Source organism: Capsicum annuum, chromosome 6, assembly GCF_002878395.1.
Source record: "Capsicum annuum cultivar UCD-10X-F1 chromosome 6, UCD10Xv1.1, whole genome shotgun sequence".
Taxonomy (NCBI): domain Eukaryota; kingdom Viridiplantae; phylum Streptophyta; class Magnoliopsida; order Solanales; family Solanaceae; genus Capsicum; species Capsicum annuum.
The window spans coordinates 50,910,025-50,929,076 of NC_061116.1; the positions used below are offsets into that span (position 1 = coordinate 50,910,025).

Below are 19,052 nucleotides of genomic sequence, written 5' to 3' on the forward strand. Positions count from 1 at the left end.
TGTAAAATACTTACATGTTCTAACATCTGTCCTTTTTATTTTACAAGGATTTCATTATCTTGTTTCAAAACTTCATTGGCTTAATTTAGTCTTTGAAAAGCTCCGATCATAGAGGAACAATGATCACAAAATATAATTTTGTCTGTGTCATTGTTAATATTATATTGAGGAATTTTTTGTGTTTCTGGTCTAAGTCTGTGTTATTGACTAAGTGATAGTCTGTGTTTATTCTTTCTAGTCCTATTTCATTTATAAATTCGTCTTCTCCAGAGTCTGAAGAATCAGAATTATCCTTTTCTTCTTCAAAAACTAACCCAAAATATCACTAAAATATGATAAAGGAGAAAATTATACATGTAATGATAATAAAAAGGCAACAATGTATGAAGAATTACAAAATTTATTAGTAGTAGAAGAAATAGAAAAAGACTACATTTTAATAGAAATGGATACAGAATTATATAGTTTTAAGAAAGGTATACAACAGATAGGAGTAATAAAAGATCAAAAAGACTTAGAAAAAATAATACAAATCCTAGATAAGCTAGAAATAATAGGAGAAAAACCTTTGCAACATTGGGACTCCAATAAAATTACCTGTAAATTAGAAATAATTAATCCAGAATATATTATAAAAACAACATCTATAGAAGCTACAAATGAAGACCTTAAAGACTTTGAAATACAAATAAAAGAGCTACTAGAATTAGGAATAATTAGAAGATCTACATCAAGACATAGGTCAGCGGCTTTCATAGTAAGAAACCATAGTGAAATAGTGAGAGGAAAAGCTAGAATGGTGATAAATTACAAAAGACTAAATGATAATATTGTAATGGATAGATATAAGTTACCAGACAAAACAGAATTAATAAATAGAATATAAGGAAGAAAAGTATTTAGTAAATTTGATTGTAAATCTAGATATTGGCAGATTAAAATACATAAAGATGGTATTGAATGGACAACTTTCACATGTCCAGAAGGACATTTTGAATGACTGATCATGCCGTTTGGATTAAAGACGGCTCCTCCAATTTTTCAAACAAAAATGGATAGTATTTTTAGAGACTATAAAAATTTTGTATTAGTTTACGTAGATGATATTTTAGTTTTTAGTAATAATATGAGAGAACATCTAGGAAATTTACAACAAGTTTTTAAATTATTTGTAGATAATGGAATAATAATAAGTAGAAAGAAAATGAAATTATGTAAAAATAGTATTAATTTTTTAGGAGTAGGTATTGGAGATGGTAGGATAAAATTACAACCTCACATAGCTAAAAAAAAGTCTTAGAAATGCCAGATAAATTAGACAAGACTAAAGATTTACAAAAACTTTTAGGACTCTTAAATTATGTTAGAGCTTTTATCAAAGATTTAGGAAAAGTAGCAGCACCACTATACTCTAAAACAGGATCGATAGGTCAAAAATCCTTTAATACTGAAGACATAAAATTAGTCCAACAACTTAAAATACAAGACATTCCAGACTTAACGTTACCATTAGAAATAGATTATTTAATAGTCGAGACAGATAGAAGCCTTCAAGGATGGAGAGCAGTATTAAAAGCACAACCTAACAAATATAGTGACAAAAAGGATGAAAAATTTGTGCTTATTCAAGTGAAAAATATAAAGGAAAAAGAAAATTAAATAGCATAGATGCGGAGACACTAGAGGTAATTTATGGTTTGAATAGTTTTAAACTTTATATATTAAATAAGCCCAAAATACTAGTAAGAACAAACTGCGAAGCTATAATAAAGTTTTATCAAAAAATAAAAGATAAGAATAGTAGTAAAAGGAGATGGTTAAATTTCCTAGATGCTACTTCAATCTATAATATTGTTTTAGAACATATTAAAGGAAAAGATAATAACTTAGCAGATCAACTAAGTAGATTAATTAAATAAGATAACTAACGATTTTTGTTTCAGTATGAATACAGGAAAAGGAAATAGCAAGGCAGAAGTCTCATCATCCCAAGACTATCTATCCATTACCTCTACCCAAGTCTGGAACACTCCTTGCTGCTGTCCTCTGAGAACAACATAGAATTTAAACCTGTTAGTAGTATTTTTCTCAGTAAAATAGTAACTTAATGCATTTAGAACTGAAATAAAATAATTAATGTCACTTCTATTATAAGTCATCCATAGATTGTCCAGTAGACATATCTGCGCCCTATCCACTTGTACGTCTGGCTTTCGTCTGAAAGTTAAGTTGGATGTTTTGTAACATACCAAGTTGTGGGGTCCAAAAATTATTCTATCTAATTTTGTTTGTTCTAGCATCGTAAGTAGTTTGAAACGAGTGTTGCTCATTAGTGTCTTTAAAGGAAATCGAAAATAATTTATATAGCTTATATATAGAATATAAAAGACTTAATACTACAAAGGAAGGCCCTATAACTTTAGATAAACTTTATCTAGCAATATTACAAAAGGCATCACAAATCCAACCAAACCCCGAAGGGTTATCAGATCACCAACCTCAAGGAAAAGCAGACTCGTTAATCATAAAACAAAATAATATTATAATTTTGTTACTATTGGAACTAAATAAGAACTTAGAAAAAAAAAGACAAAAAACAGTCAAGATAAAAATATAGAAGAATTAATAAAATAACTAAAAAATAGAAATAACCCCATATATATATATATATTTATATTTTCCTTGATTGAACCAAAGCTAGCAGATCTCTCTACCGTTCGACGCGCATTTTTTTATGCTTTTTTCTCTTTTTATTAGCTTCCAAGCTTCGTTTGTCTTTGTTCCCACAAGTTGGATACATTTTTACGGTGCCCATTCGACCACCATCTCTTTAATGATTTTGTATTGAAAATTTTGTTATTTGTATTCAACTGATGGCTCGGTCTTCAAATTCATCTAACGATACAGAATTTAGAGTCTCTATCAAAGATCCTCCATCGATTTCTCAGGTATTAAACACACTTGATTGGACGTATTAAGGCACTTGAGGACTTGAATGTTCATAATGGTATGCCGTGTACACTTCTCGGGATGGAGCGTTAGCAGATAAACGATATATCATTTGACCTACCGAAATTTGTCAAAATTATTCCTAAATTATTTGAAATGGAGTAAAAATATTTTCCATTTATTTTTTAGTTTAAAAATATTCCTCTATTTATTTTGACTAAAAAATAACCCTTTATTTGTTTTTTGTCTCAAAAATATTTCTCAGTTAACAGAGTACCACCAAACACACCATGTGGAAAAAACTTACTACATGTCCAGTCCACATCAACATTTTATTTACGGAAAAAGGCCAAATTTATTCCTGAACTATTCAAAATGAATCAAAAATATCCCTTTGTTTATTTTTTTGCTAAAAGATAACCCTCTATTTATTTTTTGGCTTACAAATATCCCTACTTTAATGGAGTGACACCTAGCACAAAATGTGATTTTTTTTTACCACATAGTCAAGTTATATCAACTTCCCATTTAATATCCAACCAACTCACTTGACCATCCAACTTAACATCTCATTTAATATCTGTACTCTATTCATTTTTAAAAAAGCCGATACATTTTCACTTAAATTCTCCAAAAAATCGATTCAAACTAGAGATTTTGAGGAAAAAAGAAAGCCCTTAGTACATGAGTTGAACTTTTTCCAAAATTTTTGACATGATAACGACGGACCGAGTTTCAACCCATGTACTAAGGACTTTCCTTTCTCTCAAAATTTCTATTCTGCATTGATGTTTTTCGGGAGAGTTCAAATGAAATAAAGGGTGGATCTATCTTTATTCTTTAATTATGAAGACAGATTGAATATTTTAAAGATGAGTCGAGTACGAGTATTAAATGAGTTATTAAGTTGGATTGCTAAGTGGTTCGGTTGGGTGTTAAATTGGATGTTGACATGGACTGGCCATGTGACAATTTTTTTTCCGTGTGGTATGCTTGGTTACACTTCATTAAAGTTAGGAGTATTTGTGAGACAAATAATAAATTAAGGGGTATTTTTGAGCCAAAAAATAAATGAAGATTATTTTTGCTCTATTTTGAATAGTTTAGGGGTAGCTTTGGTTCTTTTTTGTAAACGAGATGCTAGCGTGGATTGGCCATATGACAATTTTTTTTCATGTGGTGTGCTTGGTGGCACTCCGTTAAGGCGAGTATTTTTGAGTTGAGTCAAAAAAATAAAATGAGGGGTATTTTTGAGTCAAAAAATAAAGGAAGGGTAGTTTTGCTCCATTTCAGATAATTCAGGAATAGTTTTGACCTTTTTCTATTTGAATTATTAAATTATAGTAGGTATATAAGTTAAAAATCACCCTCTTTCTTTATTTTCTTTTTAGTTTGTCTTGAAAAGAATGTCTTGCTTTTAGTTTGACAAATTTTTAAAAAATATTTCGACATATTTTAGACTATAAGATTAAAAAACATGTTGATACATTATACATATATTTAAGGAAAAAGGACACTTTATAACACTTTTTAAAACAAATAGTTCAGATTTGATATCTTTCCAAAATGTGGTCAGTCGGGTATACTATTTTCGCTTTATAGTTATTTCCTAATTTGGGTCATTTTGGCCCACGTAGTACAGATACAGTCCATATATAATACCGATACAATTCATATACTATACTGATACAGTTTTCAACTTAGGTCATTCGACCTTTTTTAAAATTATTTTAATTTTTTTTTGCTATAAATTTTTGAACTGAAAAAATATTCTGCTTTTTTTTATTGTTTAGAAATAATAATTAAATATAATTATATAAAAATGGTATAATTGTTATATAGAATATGTATCAATATAAGATATATGTATAGAAATTGTACAGTTCTATCAAATATGTATAAAATATATATAGAAAGTGTATAAAAATTATATAATTGTTGTATAAAATGTACAAAAAAGGTACAATTATTGTATAAATTGTGTACCAAAACTATATAATATTCGTATAGAATATTTATATGTATCAAATATGTATAGAAACTGTATAGAAGGTGTGTAGTACGGTATAGAACAAGCCAACAAATTGAAATGGTTAGAAAGTGGAATTTAAATTCCATGACCATTTTCATGGAAATAATTTAATTTGAAGTGCCGTTTATGTAAAAGTTTGCCAAGTTCACTGCAAACAAATGATAATAATTTATTCCTTCAATATATTTTTGGTCCTCATGATATATGACATAACATATTCCACCTTCAATTAGTTTAAATGTGCGTTTGCTTATGATCCCTTTATGACATGAATATGTTACATTTGGATAATTTTAGAACTATATAATCGTCAAATATGAAATAATAGTACAAACCTAACATAAAAACATGGTAATAAAGTGGTGAAATAGTTCAAAGTGATGATAAATTTGTGTAATTCACATGAAAATGGATTAAACGTGTACATTTTAGTTAATTAAAGATTTAAAATGCTTAGTAAAGATTGGATTGAGATGGAACACTGATTGAGATGAAGTTATCATTATATATAAAGGTTGGTTGTCAGGGATGGGACATGTCCTTTCCCCTACTTTTAATTGAAGATCACAAAATTTAAATTTTTTATTTATTTTGTTAAACTTTATGGATCTTCGAAGATCTTCCAATTTCGCGTCCTTCCTCGCCGTCAATTCTCGCCGGCACTGCAGTAGATCAATTTTCTTCAGCAGGAAGTCTTAGTTCACAGCACCATACAAGGTCGAGATTCCTATTTTATGAATCTCCATCATCAACGGGGCTACTCCATATCTAATTCTCTTTCCAACAAATTTCTAATACGCACAATAAGGATACTTTTAAATTCCCCAAATTGCCCTCATCGGCCGCCGTTCCTCTCCATCAAATCTCACCAGCGATGCAGTAGAATCTTCTCCAGTATACGCACAACTTACAGATATTCTTGTACCCTTATTTTTCTCAATTAAGATTCAAGTAAGAGACCCTTTTGGCTTTTCTTGGTTGTGGAATTGTTGGTTGAGCTGAATATTTGAGTTAACGAACAACAACAAGAAGAAGATAGGCACCATCATCATCATCTCAAATAAGAAGAATGCAAAGCGCATGGAAATTCGGTGATAGAAACACTATTTTGGTGACACTATTCCGGCGACCAATTTCTACCGTAAATTACCAGAATCCAGCGACTCAACCAAGTATAAAGACACAACTCAACTTTGATCAGGTGCACCCGATCCATCTTTTCTAGTTGTGTATAGTTTTCTTGATTTTTAGGGGCTGCTACTGGTGTGTTCTGCACTATTCTTGTTGTGATTCCTATTTCATAGCATCTTGGCTGATTATCTGATTGTGGGTCTCAAATTTTTTGTTGATTGGTTACTTTGTAATAGTGTTGTACGTGTGAATCTCTTTATTGTTCTTAGTAGTTTTAGAGTGTGTTACCTTATCTGATTACTGTAACTTGATTTACTAGCATATCCATTAAGTGTGGTAGTATTAGTTCCCGTTATTGATTATTGCGTACCAAAATTTGTCTATCCCTCTTTGTTATCTTTCTTCCCTTTTTTCTTTTCTTTTCTTTGTTGCATAGTGGTTGTGATTGGTGAGGGTAGACTAGGGGCATGTCATATGTTGGGGTTGAGGTTAGGAATTGTTGGGTCTGGGCTGGGGTTTGGGAGGGTTGGGTGTGGGTCGGGTCTAGGATCGAGTTTGGGGTCAGGGGTCAGGGGCTAGGGGTAGTAAGGTTAGACGGGATAAGAGAGCTTCTAGGTTGCGAGTTGGGTCTTGGAATATTGGTACTTTGAAAGTTAAGTCTATAGAGCTGGTGAAGATTCTTAGAAAGAGGAGGGTTAGTGTAGCGCGTGTCCAGGAAACTAAATGGGTAGGCGCTAAAGCGAGAGATGTGTATGGATATAAGTTGTGGTACTCGGATAGCGTGAGACATAGAAATGGGGTAGGTATCTAAGTAGATGAATATCTTAGGGAGCAGGTGGTAGAGGTAGAGAGAGTTAGTAATAGACTGATGTCTATTAAGTTAGTCATGGGAGAGTCTGCCTATGCCCCGCAAGTAGGTTTGGATGAAGAAGAGAAAAAGGAATTCTGGGAGGTTTTAGATAAGGTGGTAAGGAGCATCGCGAGCATGGAGAAGCTTTTTGTGAGAGGGGATTTCAATGGGCATATTGGGTCTTTGTCGAGAGGGTATGATGATGTGCATGGAGATTTTAGTTTTGGTGAGTGGAATGAAGGAGAAACTTCTCTGATGGATTTTTCTAGGGCTTTTTGGTTGTGGATAGCAAATTCGAGCTTTTCGAAGAAGGAGGATCACCTTATTATGTTTCGTAGTTCAGTGGCCAAGACTCAGATAGACTTTTTGCTTCTTAGAAAAGGGGATAAAGTGCTATGTAAAGACTGTAAAGTCATACCTAGCGAGAATCTCTCGACTCAACATAGATTATTGGTGATAGACTTGGTTATCAATAAGGGCAAAAAGAAGAGAAGTAGGGAGGCGCGACCTAGGATTAAGTGTGGGAGCCTAACTTTGGCTAGTGCTTTGGAGATGGAAGAGAAGTTGAAGAGTAGGGGGCTTGGGAGAGTAGGGGGTGGATAATAGTGGGAGACGACTTCTAATTACATTAGGGAGACCGCTAGAGAGGTGTTGGGTGTCTCGAGAGGTCGATCTGGCAAACATCGAGGAGACTGGTGAGGGAACGAAGAGGTCAAGAGAAAGGTGGAGTCTAAGAAGGTGGCTTATACTAAGGTTGTTGGGAGCAAGGATAATGAGGAAAGACAGAAGAATAAATATGAGTATAAGGTTGCTAGAAGAGAGGCTAAGTTAGCAGTTGTGGCGGCTAAGACAACAGCTTTTGAGAGTTTGTATGCGACTTTAGAGGAGAAAGATGGAGATAAAAAGTTATATAGGATGGCCAAGGCCAGGGAGAGGAGGGCTCGTGACCTTGACCAAGTGAAGTGCATCAAAGGAGAGGATGGTATAGTGTTGGTTGAGGATGTCCTCATTAGGGAGAGATGGCAGTCCTATTTTCATAAACTTTTGAACGACGAAGGGGACAAAGGTTCTGTGTTGGGAGACTTTGAGATATCTGAGGAGGGTCGTGATTATAGTTATTGTAGGCGTATCGAGGTTGAGGAGGTCAAGGGAGCTATTCACAGGATGCGGCGGGGTAGGACGACGGGGCCAGATGAGATTCCAGTAGACTTTTGGAAGAGCACTAGCGGGGTAGGTCTGGAGTGGTTGACAAGGTTGTTTAACATTATTTTTAGAGATGCTAAGATACCTGAAGCGTGGAGGTGGATCACGATGATTCCAGTGTATAAGAACAAGGGAAACATTCAGAGTTGTAACAACTATAGAGGTATTAAGTTGTTGAGTCATACTATGAAGGTTTGGGAAAGGGTGGTAGAGTTGAGGATGAGGAGGATCGTGACGATCTTTGAGAATCAGTTCGGTTTCATGCCTGGTCACTCGACCATTAAGAAGGGTGTTATTGCCAATCCTTCTCCTCGAGACGTTGTCCTAAAATACACATGAAATATCATCAAGGATAACACGACAATTAAGTTTTTGAGTCAATTAGCAGATGGACAAAAGATTATGAGACAATTTTGCAACATGAAGGACATAAAAAAGAGTCATAAAAGGGGTTAGTTTGATTGTCCCTTTCCCAGCAATTACTGAGAAGGAACATCAACAACATTGACTTTTTTATTTCCTGCTAAAGAAGTATAGGTCAAGAAAAAATGGGAGTTCCATGTCATGTGATCACTAGCCCCTGAATCTATGATCCAAGAGCTTATATTAGTAGAATCTGTACTCAAAAAACACTTCGCACATTACCTGTTTAGGTAAAAGAACAAGTGGGAGTATAGGGACTAGGTTTACTGGATTGAAGAAGTTTGTGCAGTAGCTCTAACTGTTCCTTGGTGAATGGTGGCATTTTTTAAGAAGATGTCAGCTCCGGTTCTTTGCTGGTACACTGAAAGGCTTGATTGACATGGTTTTCTGCCCCCTTTTTGTTTTCGATAGATGATTTTCCATGGATCTTCCAGCAAGTCTCAGGAGTGTGCCAGTATTTTTTGCAAAAATCACACCACGACTTTTTTTTCTTATCATTCTCATTTTTCACAGCAACTAAAACAGATGACTCTATATTTTTGGTTCCAGATTGAAATCTTTTTTTAGCAAAACATTCTTCCTTGTTTCTTCATGCCTAATTTCAGAAAATGTTCCCCTCAAAGTGGGCAGCAGATTTTTTCCAAGAACTCGATAACGAAGTTTGTCAAAATCTTGGTTCAACCCTGCTAAAAATAAATATATTCGCTCACTTTCTTCCTTTTTCATTGCTTTTATTCTATCCTTCAAACATTCCCATTCATCATTATAGCATTGATCTAATTCTTGTCACAGGGAAACCATCTCATTATAGAAAATAGTAACACTTCTCTCTCCCTGCCTCACTTTTCACTATTTAATTTTTAATTCAAAAATTTGAGAGGTATTTTCTACATCAGAATAAGTTTCTCTAACCGTCTCTCAGATGACATCCCTAGCAGTAGAAAGAAATAAATATGGTTTACCTATGGTAGGTTCCATGGTGTTTAGTAGCCAAGCAATCACCATCGAGTTTTCTGATCTCCAGGCATTCATTTTTGGGTCTCCTAGTTCAGGCTTTCTCGTTTCTCCTGTCAAGTACCTAAGTTTTCCTCGACCATCAATTGCCAAACAGATAGATTGGGCCTACTCCAAATAATTCTTTCCATTCAGCTTGTGAAAAGTAAGTTGAAAGAAAAAATGAGAAGAATCACCACCTTAATTTATTATTGTCTCGGTCGGGACTCTGTTAACAGAACTCTTGGCTTCTGTTAATGCCTTTCGGTGATGTAGCCCAGTAAATGTTATTTTAGTCATCAACAACACAAGAATAAAGTTGCTCTAATACCATGTAAGATTGGTACTAAAAGTGTACATTTTATTCATCTGAGAGCTATAAGTTTATAGTACAGGAAAGCAAACATAACAGAATCAAATTGCTTAATTCTAGCAGATATGACAATCAAGATGTGATCTTTTTGATCTAATTACCTAAATTATCTATAACAAACCATATATGATTTTATCAAATCAATTAAGATCCTACATGCATATGAGTTTAACACCAAGCACTTTCTCCATTTTCCCCAACACAAGTTAATTAGGCACCGCCTTACCATTCTCATACTCTGCAACAACCTACGTTCGTTCATTAATCTACTTCGCTAAATCAGCTTGACTCATCTTTTTCTCAATCCTCGCTTTCTGTATCGCTTGTCTCACATCCACAGGCACTTTCTCAAGCGCTGCTAGTTCCGCCGCCTCGTCCAGCTTCCTAGCATTAACAACTGTCGTCTTCTTGTTCAAATCGGCATCGAATTTCTTTACAGTTTGAACCGATGCTCTGAAAAAAGATATTCCAGCAATTCTCTGGCGTATCTATGATGACTTAGCTCACCGTCTGGTCATACTTCCGTAGTTAACGAATAACAAGAAGAAGAAGATAGGCACTATCATCATCATCATCTCAAAGAAGAAGAATGCAAATCGTGTTGAAATTCAATGACAGAAACACTATTCCAACGACCAATTTCTACCGCAAATTGCCAGAATCCAGTGACTCAATCAAGTATAAGGACACAACCCAGCTTCGTTCAGGTGCACTCGATCCATCTTTTCTAGTTGTGTATAGCTTTCTTGATTTTTAGGGGTTGCTACCGGTAGTGTTCTGCACTATTCTTGTTGTGATTCTTGTTTCATAGCGTCTTGGTTGATTTCTGGTTGTGGGTGTCAAATTTTTTGTTGATTGGTTACTTTGTAATAGTGTTGTACGTGTGAATCTCTTTATTGTTCTTAGTAGTTTTGGAGTGTGTTACCTTGTCTGATTATTGTTACTTGATTTACTAGCATATCCATTAAGTGTGGTAGTATTAGTTCCCGCTATTGACTATTGTGTATCAAAATTTACATTATATTATTGGTTTTGTTGCTCCCTATCTATTATAGAATGTTGTCTTTGTCCCTAGCTCCTTTATTGACTTTATTTTAACTAGTGTGCCTTTTACCTTGTCTTGTTCCCCCTTTGTCCTAGCTCCTTTATGAATTTATTTTAACTAGTGTGCCTTTTACCTTATTTTGATCCCCCTTTGTTATCTTTCTTCCCTTTTTCCTTTCTTTCATTTGTTACATAGTGGCTGTGATTGGCGAGGGTAGACTAGGGGCATATCATAGGTCGGGGTCGAGGTCAAGAGATGTTGGGTCTGGGCTGGGGTTTGAGGGGGTTGGGTCTGGGTCGGGTCTAGGATCGAGTTTGGGGTTAGGGGCTAGGGGTACTAAGGTTACGCGGGATAAGAGAGCTTCTAGGTTGCGAGTTGGGTCTTGGAACATTGGTACTTTGCATGGAAAGTCTATAGAGCTGGTGAAGATTCTTAAAAAGAGGAGGGTTAGTGTAGCGTGTGTCCAGGAAACTAAATGGGTACGCACTAAAGCGAGAGATGTGGATGGATATAAGTTGTGGTACTCGGGTAGCGTGAAACATAGAAATGGGGTAGGTATCTTAGTAGAAGAAGATCTCAGGGAGCAGGTGGTAGAGGTAAAGAGAGTTAGTGATAGACTGATGTCTATTAAGTTGGTCATGGGAGGGTCTACGGTGAACGTTATTAGTGCCTATGCCCCAAAAGTAGGTTTGGACGAAGAAGAGAAGAAGGAATTCTGGAAGGTTTTAGATGAGGTGATGAGGAGCATCCCGCGCACTGAGAAGTTTTTTATGGGAGGGGATTTCAATAGGCATATTGGGTCTTTGTTGAGAGGGTATGGTGATGTGCATGGTGGTTTCAGTTTTGGTGAGCGGAATGAAGGAGGAACTTTTCTGTTGGATTTTTCTAGGGCTTTTGGGTTGTGGATAGCAAATTCGAGCTTTCTGAAGAAGGAGGATCACCTTATTACATTTCGTAGTTAGTGGCCAAGACTCAAATAGACTTTTTGCTTCTTAGAAAAAGGGATAGAATGCTATGTAAAGACTGTAAATTCATACCTAGCGAGAATCTCTCGACCAACATATGTTGTTGGTGATGGACTTGGTTATCAATAAGGGCAAAAAGAAGAGAAGTAGGGAGGCGTGGCCCAGGATTAAGTGGGGGAGCCTGACTTTGGCTAGTACTTTGGAGATGGAAGAGAAGTTGAAGAGTAGGGGGCTTGGGAGAGTAGAGGGAGGGGTGGATAATATGTGGGAGACGACTGCCAATTGTATTAGGGAGACCGCTAGAGAGGTGTTGGATGTCTCGAGAGGTCAATCTGGAAAACATCGAAGAGACTGGTGGTGGAACGAAAAGGTCAAGATAAAGGTGGAGTCTAAGAAGGTGGCTTATGCTAAGTTGGTTGGGATCAAGGATGATGAGGAAAGACAGAAAAATAAGGATAAGTACAAGGTTGCTAGAAGAGAGGCTAAGTTAGCAGTTATGGTAGCTAAGATAGCCGCTTTTAAGAGTTTGTATGTGGTTTTAGAGAAGAAAGACGAAGATAAGAAGTTGAATAAGATGGCCAAGGCCAGGGAGCGGAGGGCTCATGACCTTGACCAAGTGAAGTGCATCAAATGAGAGGATGGTATAGTATTGGTTGAGGATGCCCTCATTAGGGAGAGATGGCAGTCCTATTTTCATAAATTTTGAATGACGAGGGGGACAAAGGTTCTGTGTTGGGAGACTTGGAGATATCTGAGAAGGATCGCGATTATAGTTATTGTAGGCGTATCGAGGTTGAGTAGGTCAAGGGAGCTATTCGTAGGATGCGGCGGGGTAGGGCGACGGGGTCAGACGAGATTCTAGTAGACTTTTGGAAGAGCACTAGCGGGGCAGGTCTGGAGTGGTTGACAAGGTTGTTTAACATTATTTTTAGAGCTGCTAAGATGCCTGAAGCGTGGAGGTAGAGCACGATGATTCCAGTGTATAAGAACAAGAGAGACATTCAGAGTTGTAACAACTATAGAGGTATTAAGTTGTTAAGTCATACTATGAAGGTTTGGGAAAGGGTAGTAGAGTTGAGGACTAGGAGGATCGTGACGATCTCTGAGAATCAGTTCAGTTTCATGCCCGGTCGCTCGACCAATGCGGGTATTCACCTTGTGAGGAAATTAGTGGAGCAGTTTTGAGAGAGGAGGAAGGACTTGCACATAGTGTTTATTGATCTAGAGAAGGCATATGACGGAGTTCCCAAGGAGATTCAATGGAGGTACTTGGAGGCTAGAGGGGTGCCCGTGGCGTACACTCAGTCGATTTAGGATATGTATGAATGTGCAAGGACTCGTGTGAGGACGGTAGGTGGAGATTCGGAGCACTTCACAGTTTTGATAGGGTTGCACCAGGGATCGACTCTTAGCCCGTTTCTATTTACCTTGGTGATGGATGTTTTGACGCGAGATATTCAAGGGGAGGTTCCTTGGTGTATGTTATTTGCAGATGATGTGGTTCTGATCGACGAGACTTAGGGTGGAGTTAATGATAAGTTAGAGATTTGGAGACAGATGCTTGAATCTAATGATTTTCGGTTAAGTAGAATAAAGATGGAGTACTTGGAGTGTAAGTTCAATAATATGTCGCAAGAAGATGGAGTGTTGTAAAGATAGACTCTCAGGCCATCTAGAAGAGGGAGAGTTTCAAGTATCTGAGGTCTATAATTTAGGGTAATGGTGATATTGACGAGGATGTCACGCATTGTATTGGGGCAGGGTGGTTGAAGTGGAGGCTCGCTTCGGGAGTCCTTTGTGATAGGAAGGTGCCCCCGAAGCTTAAAGATAAGTTTTATAGAGTGATAGTCCAGACGGCTATGCTGTGTGGAGCTGAGTGTTGGCCAGTTAAGAACTCCCATATCCAAAAGGTGAAGGTGGTGGAGATGCGCATGTTGCGATGGATGTGTGGACATACAAGGAAAGATAGGGTGATGAATGAGATTATTTGGGAGAAGGTGGGAGTTGCCTCGGTGGAGGATAAGTTGCGAGAAGTAAGGCTACGTTGGTTCGGGCATGTGATGAGGAGGGGCCCTGATGCTCCAGTGCGGAGGCGTGAGACTCTGGCTATGGATGGTTTTTGTCGGGCTAGAGGTAGACCGAAGAAATATTGGAGGGAGGTGATTAGGCATGATATGAAGCAATTACAGCTTACAGAGGACATGACCCTTATAGGAAGATGTGGAGGATGCGAATTAGGGTAGAGGGTCAGGGGGTGGGAGCGCGATGGTAGTAATAGGGGAGTGCTCCTTTGGGTATGGAGTTTCTGGTTCGTAGTGTTGGGGCTGTAGTTTTTGGGGTTAGTGGTGTTGGCTTTTTTGCATCCCATACTAGTTTATTATGCACTTAACCATACTAGTTTGTATCCGCTTACTTTTTGTATTTGTTATACTGTTATTGGTCCTAAGCTGGGGGTCTACCGGAAATAGCCTCTCTACTTCTCTTGAGGTAGTGGTATGGTCTGCGTACACTCTACCCTCCCTAGACCCCACTAGGTGAGAATACACTAGGTATGTTGTTGTTGTTGTTATTGTTAAACTTTATGTCCCGTTAAACTAAGCAAATAAATTAAAACAAAGAAAATACTAAAAAAATTCTCGACTTTACTAATGACTTTACTTCCAAGAAATTGCATGTCATAGACCCAAATATGAGTGGCTTTAGATATTTGACCACAACAAGAAATGTTTTTTAAAGAATAACCTTCCTTACTTTTTAAGTATAGTACAAGTACCGTTTTGCATCTCTAAACGTCAAATATATTTTTTTTTAACTTTCCATACTTATTTGTCTCTCAAATTTTATTTTATTATTATTTTCACTTTTTATTTTTCTTTAATTTTATTATTCTATTTTTTTATTATTTTCACTTTTTATTTTTTCCTTCAATTTTATTATTCTATTTTTTATTATTTTCACTTTTTATTTTTTCTTTAATTTTATTTTCATGTTTCAATTCATTTGTCTCGACCTTTATTTTTTTTTTTCTCTTTTTTCTTTTTCTCAAGCATTATCTATTTCATTTGCTTTTTTTTTTTTAATTCATTTGTCTTTAACCTTTATTTTTCTTTTATTTTTAGTTTTTATCACTTCTCTTTTTTTTTTCTCTCATTTTTTATTTTCTCAATTTTTTTAATTCTTCGCTTTTTTCTTCATCTTTATTTTTTTCTTGCATTTTTTTCCTCACTCTTTTTTTTAATTTCTTTTGATTGCTTTTTTCTTTTTTCGATTCTCTTTTTTTCCTCATTTTTCTCAAATTTTATTTTTTTTTCCTCTCATTTTTATTTTTGTCAATTTTTTTAATTCGTCGCTTTTTTCTTGATCTTTATTTTTTTCTTTGCTTTTTTTCTCAATCTTTTTTTTTCACTATTTTGTTTGATCGCTTTTTTTTTTTTCTCAACTTCTATTATATTTTGCTAATAAATAAAAATTTGGATAATCCGCAAAGATATCTTTTTTTTTTACATCAAACCAAATTTAAGGGCATGAATTAGTGTTACGAAGTTCTTTGAAAATTCTTGAGATAAGTTGTGTCTCTAAGGCGAGAGTTGTAGAATATCTCATTAATAAAGGCATAATGTGGTAGTGTCAACTCTTGCCCGTGGGGCATAATTTATTATTTGAAAATCCTTGAGCTAAATCTTGCCTCTAAGGCAAGAGTTGTAGAACATCCCAAAAATGAAGACATAACATGGTAGTGTCAACTCCTGCCCATGGGCCATAATTTATAGTTTGAAAGTCTTTGAGCTAAGTCTTGCCTCTAAGGCAAGAGTTGTAGAACATCTCATAAATGAAGACATAATGTGGTAGTGTCAACTCTTGCCTGTGGGGCATAATTTGTAGTTTGAAAGTCTTTGAGCTAAGTCTTGCCTTTAAGGCAATAGTTGTAGAACATCTCATAAATGAAAATATAACGTGGTAGAGTCAACTCTTGCCCGTGAGACATAATTTGTAGTTTGAAAGTCCTCGAGCTAATTAAGTCTTGCCTCTAAGGCAAGAGTTGGAGAACATCTCATAAATGAAAACATAACGTGGTAGTGTCAACTTTTACCCGTGGGACATTATTTGTAGTTTGAAAGTCCTTGAGCTAAGTCTTGCCTCTAAGGCAATAGTTGTAGAACATCTCATAAATGAAAAATAACATGGTAGAGTCAACTCTTGCCCGTGGGGCATAATTTGTAGTTTGAAAGTCCTTGAGCTAATTAAGTCTTGCCTCTAAGGCAATAGTTGTAGAATATCTCATAAATAGAAACATAACGTGTTAAAGTTAACTCTTCCCGTGGAGCATAGTTTGAAAGTCTTTGAGCCAATCTTGCCACTAAGGCAATAGTTATAGAACATCTCATAAATGAAAATATAACGTGGTAGAGTTAACTCTTGCCCGTGGGGCATAATTTATTATTTAAAAATCCTTGAGCTAAATCTTGCCTCTAAGGCAAGAGTTGTAGAACATCTCATAAATGAAAACATAATGTGGTAGAGTCAACTCTTTCCGTGGGGCATAATTTGTTGTTTGAAAGTCCTTAAGCTAAGTTTAGCCTCTAACGCAATAGTTGTAGAACATCTCATAAATGAAAATATAACGTGGTATAGAGTCAACTCTTGCCCTTGGGCATAATTTGTTGTTTGAAAGTCCTTGAGCTAAATCTTGCCTCTAAGGACATCTCATAAATGAAAACATAATGTGGTAGAGTCAACTCTTGCCCGCGGGGCATAATTTGTTGTTTGAAAATCCTTGAACTAAGTCTTGCCTCTAAGACAATAGTTGTAGAACATCTCATAAATGAAAACATAACGTGGTAGAATCAGCTCTTGCCCGCGGGGCAGAATTTGTTGTTTGAAAGTCCTTGAATTAAGTCTTGCCTCTAAGACAATAGTTTTAGAACATCTCATAAATGAAAACATAATGTAGTAGAGTCAACTCGTGGCCGTGGGGCATAATTTGTAGTTTGAAAGTCCTTGAGCTAAGTCTTGCCTGTAAGACAATAGTTGTAGAACATCTCATAAATCAAAATACAATGTGGTAGTGTCAACTCTTGCCCATGAAACATAACTTCTTCTTTGAAAGTCATAAGTCATGTCTCAATAATGTAGTAGTGCCAACTCTTGCCCATGAAACATAACTTCTTCTTTGAAAGTCATAAGTCATGCCTCAATAATGTAGTAGTGCCAACTCTTGCCCATGAAACATAGCTTATTGTTCGAAAATTGTAAGTCTTGCCTCTATAATATGATAGTGTCAACTCTTACTCGTGATATGTAGCTTGAATGGAAGAAATCGAAGAAAAGAACAAAAAAAAGAAGAAAGAAAAAATTAAAAAGAAAAATAATATAAAGAAAAAAGAAAAAAAAAAGAAGTTGAGAGGAAAAAAGGAAAAAAGTAAGGGTTGAGAAAATTAAAAAGAAAAAGAGAAAAGAAAAATAAAAATGAAAGTAAAATTAAAAAGAGAAAAAAATAAAAGTTGAAAGATATAAATATGGAGTTATTATCCAGGATCATTTATGTAATTTACTCCATTGAACAAGAGTAATTTTATTCAAAAAATATTAGTTAATAAGTAAAGACTATTTTAAGAAAGCTTTTGTATTTGACGCTAAAATTTGAAAGTACCCTAATTATATTTTTGAGATTCACCCCTTTACTTCATAATACCCATATACAACTTACATTCATATGAGCATGTATTAGGCTTGAATTGATGCGATGTTCTTGATTTCCGGAACTGATCGATAGCCCATCGGACTTGTTGTCTAGCCCACAGGCCTTCTGAAGCTATGGACTCGAAAAGCAGAAAGGCCCATGAGACAACTTAAACTCCAATTCAAGAGCCCAAGGTATTTGCACAAATAAGCTATTTGTCGATATTTAAAGATGAGAAAATCAAAGCATATATGGGGAAAAGATATGGACTGATCACTTTGAAAAGAAATGACCCATAATTTCAAAATGTGGATAATTGAAGTCAGCCGGCCCAATTTATTTTTGTTTTTTAGCCATTTGGCTCAATTGGAAACATGCCGTCTCTATACTCAATTGATATACTCTTATACAACTTTGATACACTTTTATACCACATTAATATACTTTTATATAATTATTGTATAAAATATGTATTTGTATTTGGTATCAAAGATTCATGTATTTGACATCAAATATTGTATTTGATTGATAAAAAAGAAGAGCAACAATTACTATGTATAAAATCGTATTTGATTGTTAGAAAAACTACACCAATTAGAAGAATAGTTTTTTTTTTTTTTCAAAATGGATTTGCGAAAAAAACAGTGAAAAATAGATAAAAATTTTTTTTTTCAAAAAAAGAGGGCTAGCAATGAATTTTTAAAAAGTGTAGCAGTAGTTTAAAAAAAATAGCTAAAAGACAAAAAAAAAAACATGAAGGCAGTAGCAAAAAATGACCTAATGACTATATTTTAAAAATTCAAAATCAATGGCCACTCGACAACAATTCTTTTAGCCGAGTGGCTATTCTTGTCCATTACCCTATAAATATCTAAGATTCTATTATTGGAAAATATAAATATATTTTCCATTATTTTGCAAATTAATTTTTTTTATTATATAACATAGTAGGTTTGTTTTGGGAGAAAAAAATTTGGTCAGATTTCAGCTTATTTCTCAGAAGAGAATATAAAGAAACATTTATGGGATAATTTTATTATATATAATAAAGTAATTAGTTTAGAGAAAATATATTCAAGTTTTCTTTTCAAAAAAAGCCCAAAAATAAACTAGTTACCGGAAGAAAACAAAAATAAAAATAAAATAGATGAATGTATATGTAATGTATCAATATTATATAAAGTTATGTAATATATCGATATTGTATAAATGGTATATAAACATGTATCGATATTGTATAAATGATATATAAATATGTATCAATACTATATAAATGAGATATAAATTTATGTCAATATAATATAAAAAATTATATAATATATATAAAAAAGTTGTATCATTATCCATATTTATAAAAAAAAGTTTAAAAAATCGAGTAATTTTTTTAAAATAAAAATTTTAAAAACTC

General features: G+C 34.9%; 1 protein-coding gene across 1 annotated transcript; it reads left to right on the plus strand.

The window, feature by feature from the left end:
* The first annotated feature begins 10,543 nt into the window (after window positions 1–10,543).
* Window positions 10,544–11,961, plus strand: LOC107874349. The gene is made up of 3 exons (XM_016721157.2): window positions 10,544–10,661; window positions 11,195–11,392; window positions 11,687–11,961. The coding sequence occupies exons 1-3, from the start codon at window positions 10,544–10,546 to the stop codon at window positions 11,959–11,961; spliced, it is 591 nt and encodes a 196-aa protein (XP_016576643.2).
* Window positions 11,962–19,052: the final 7,091 nt, after the last annotated feature.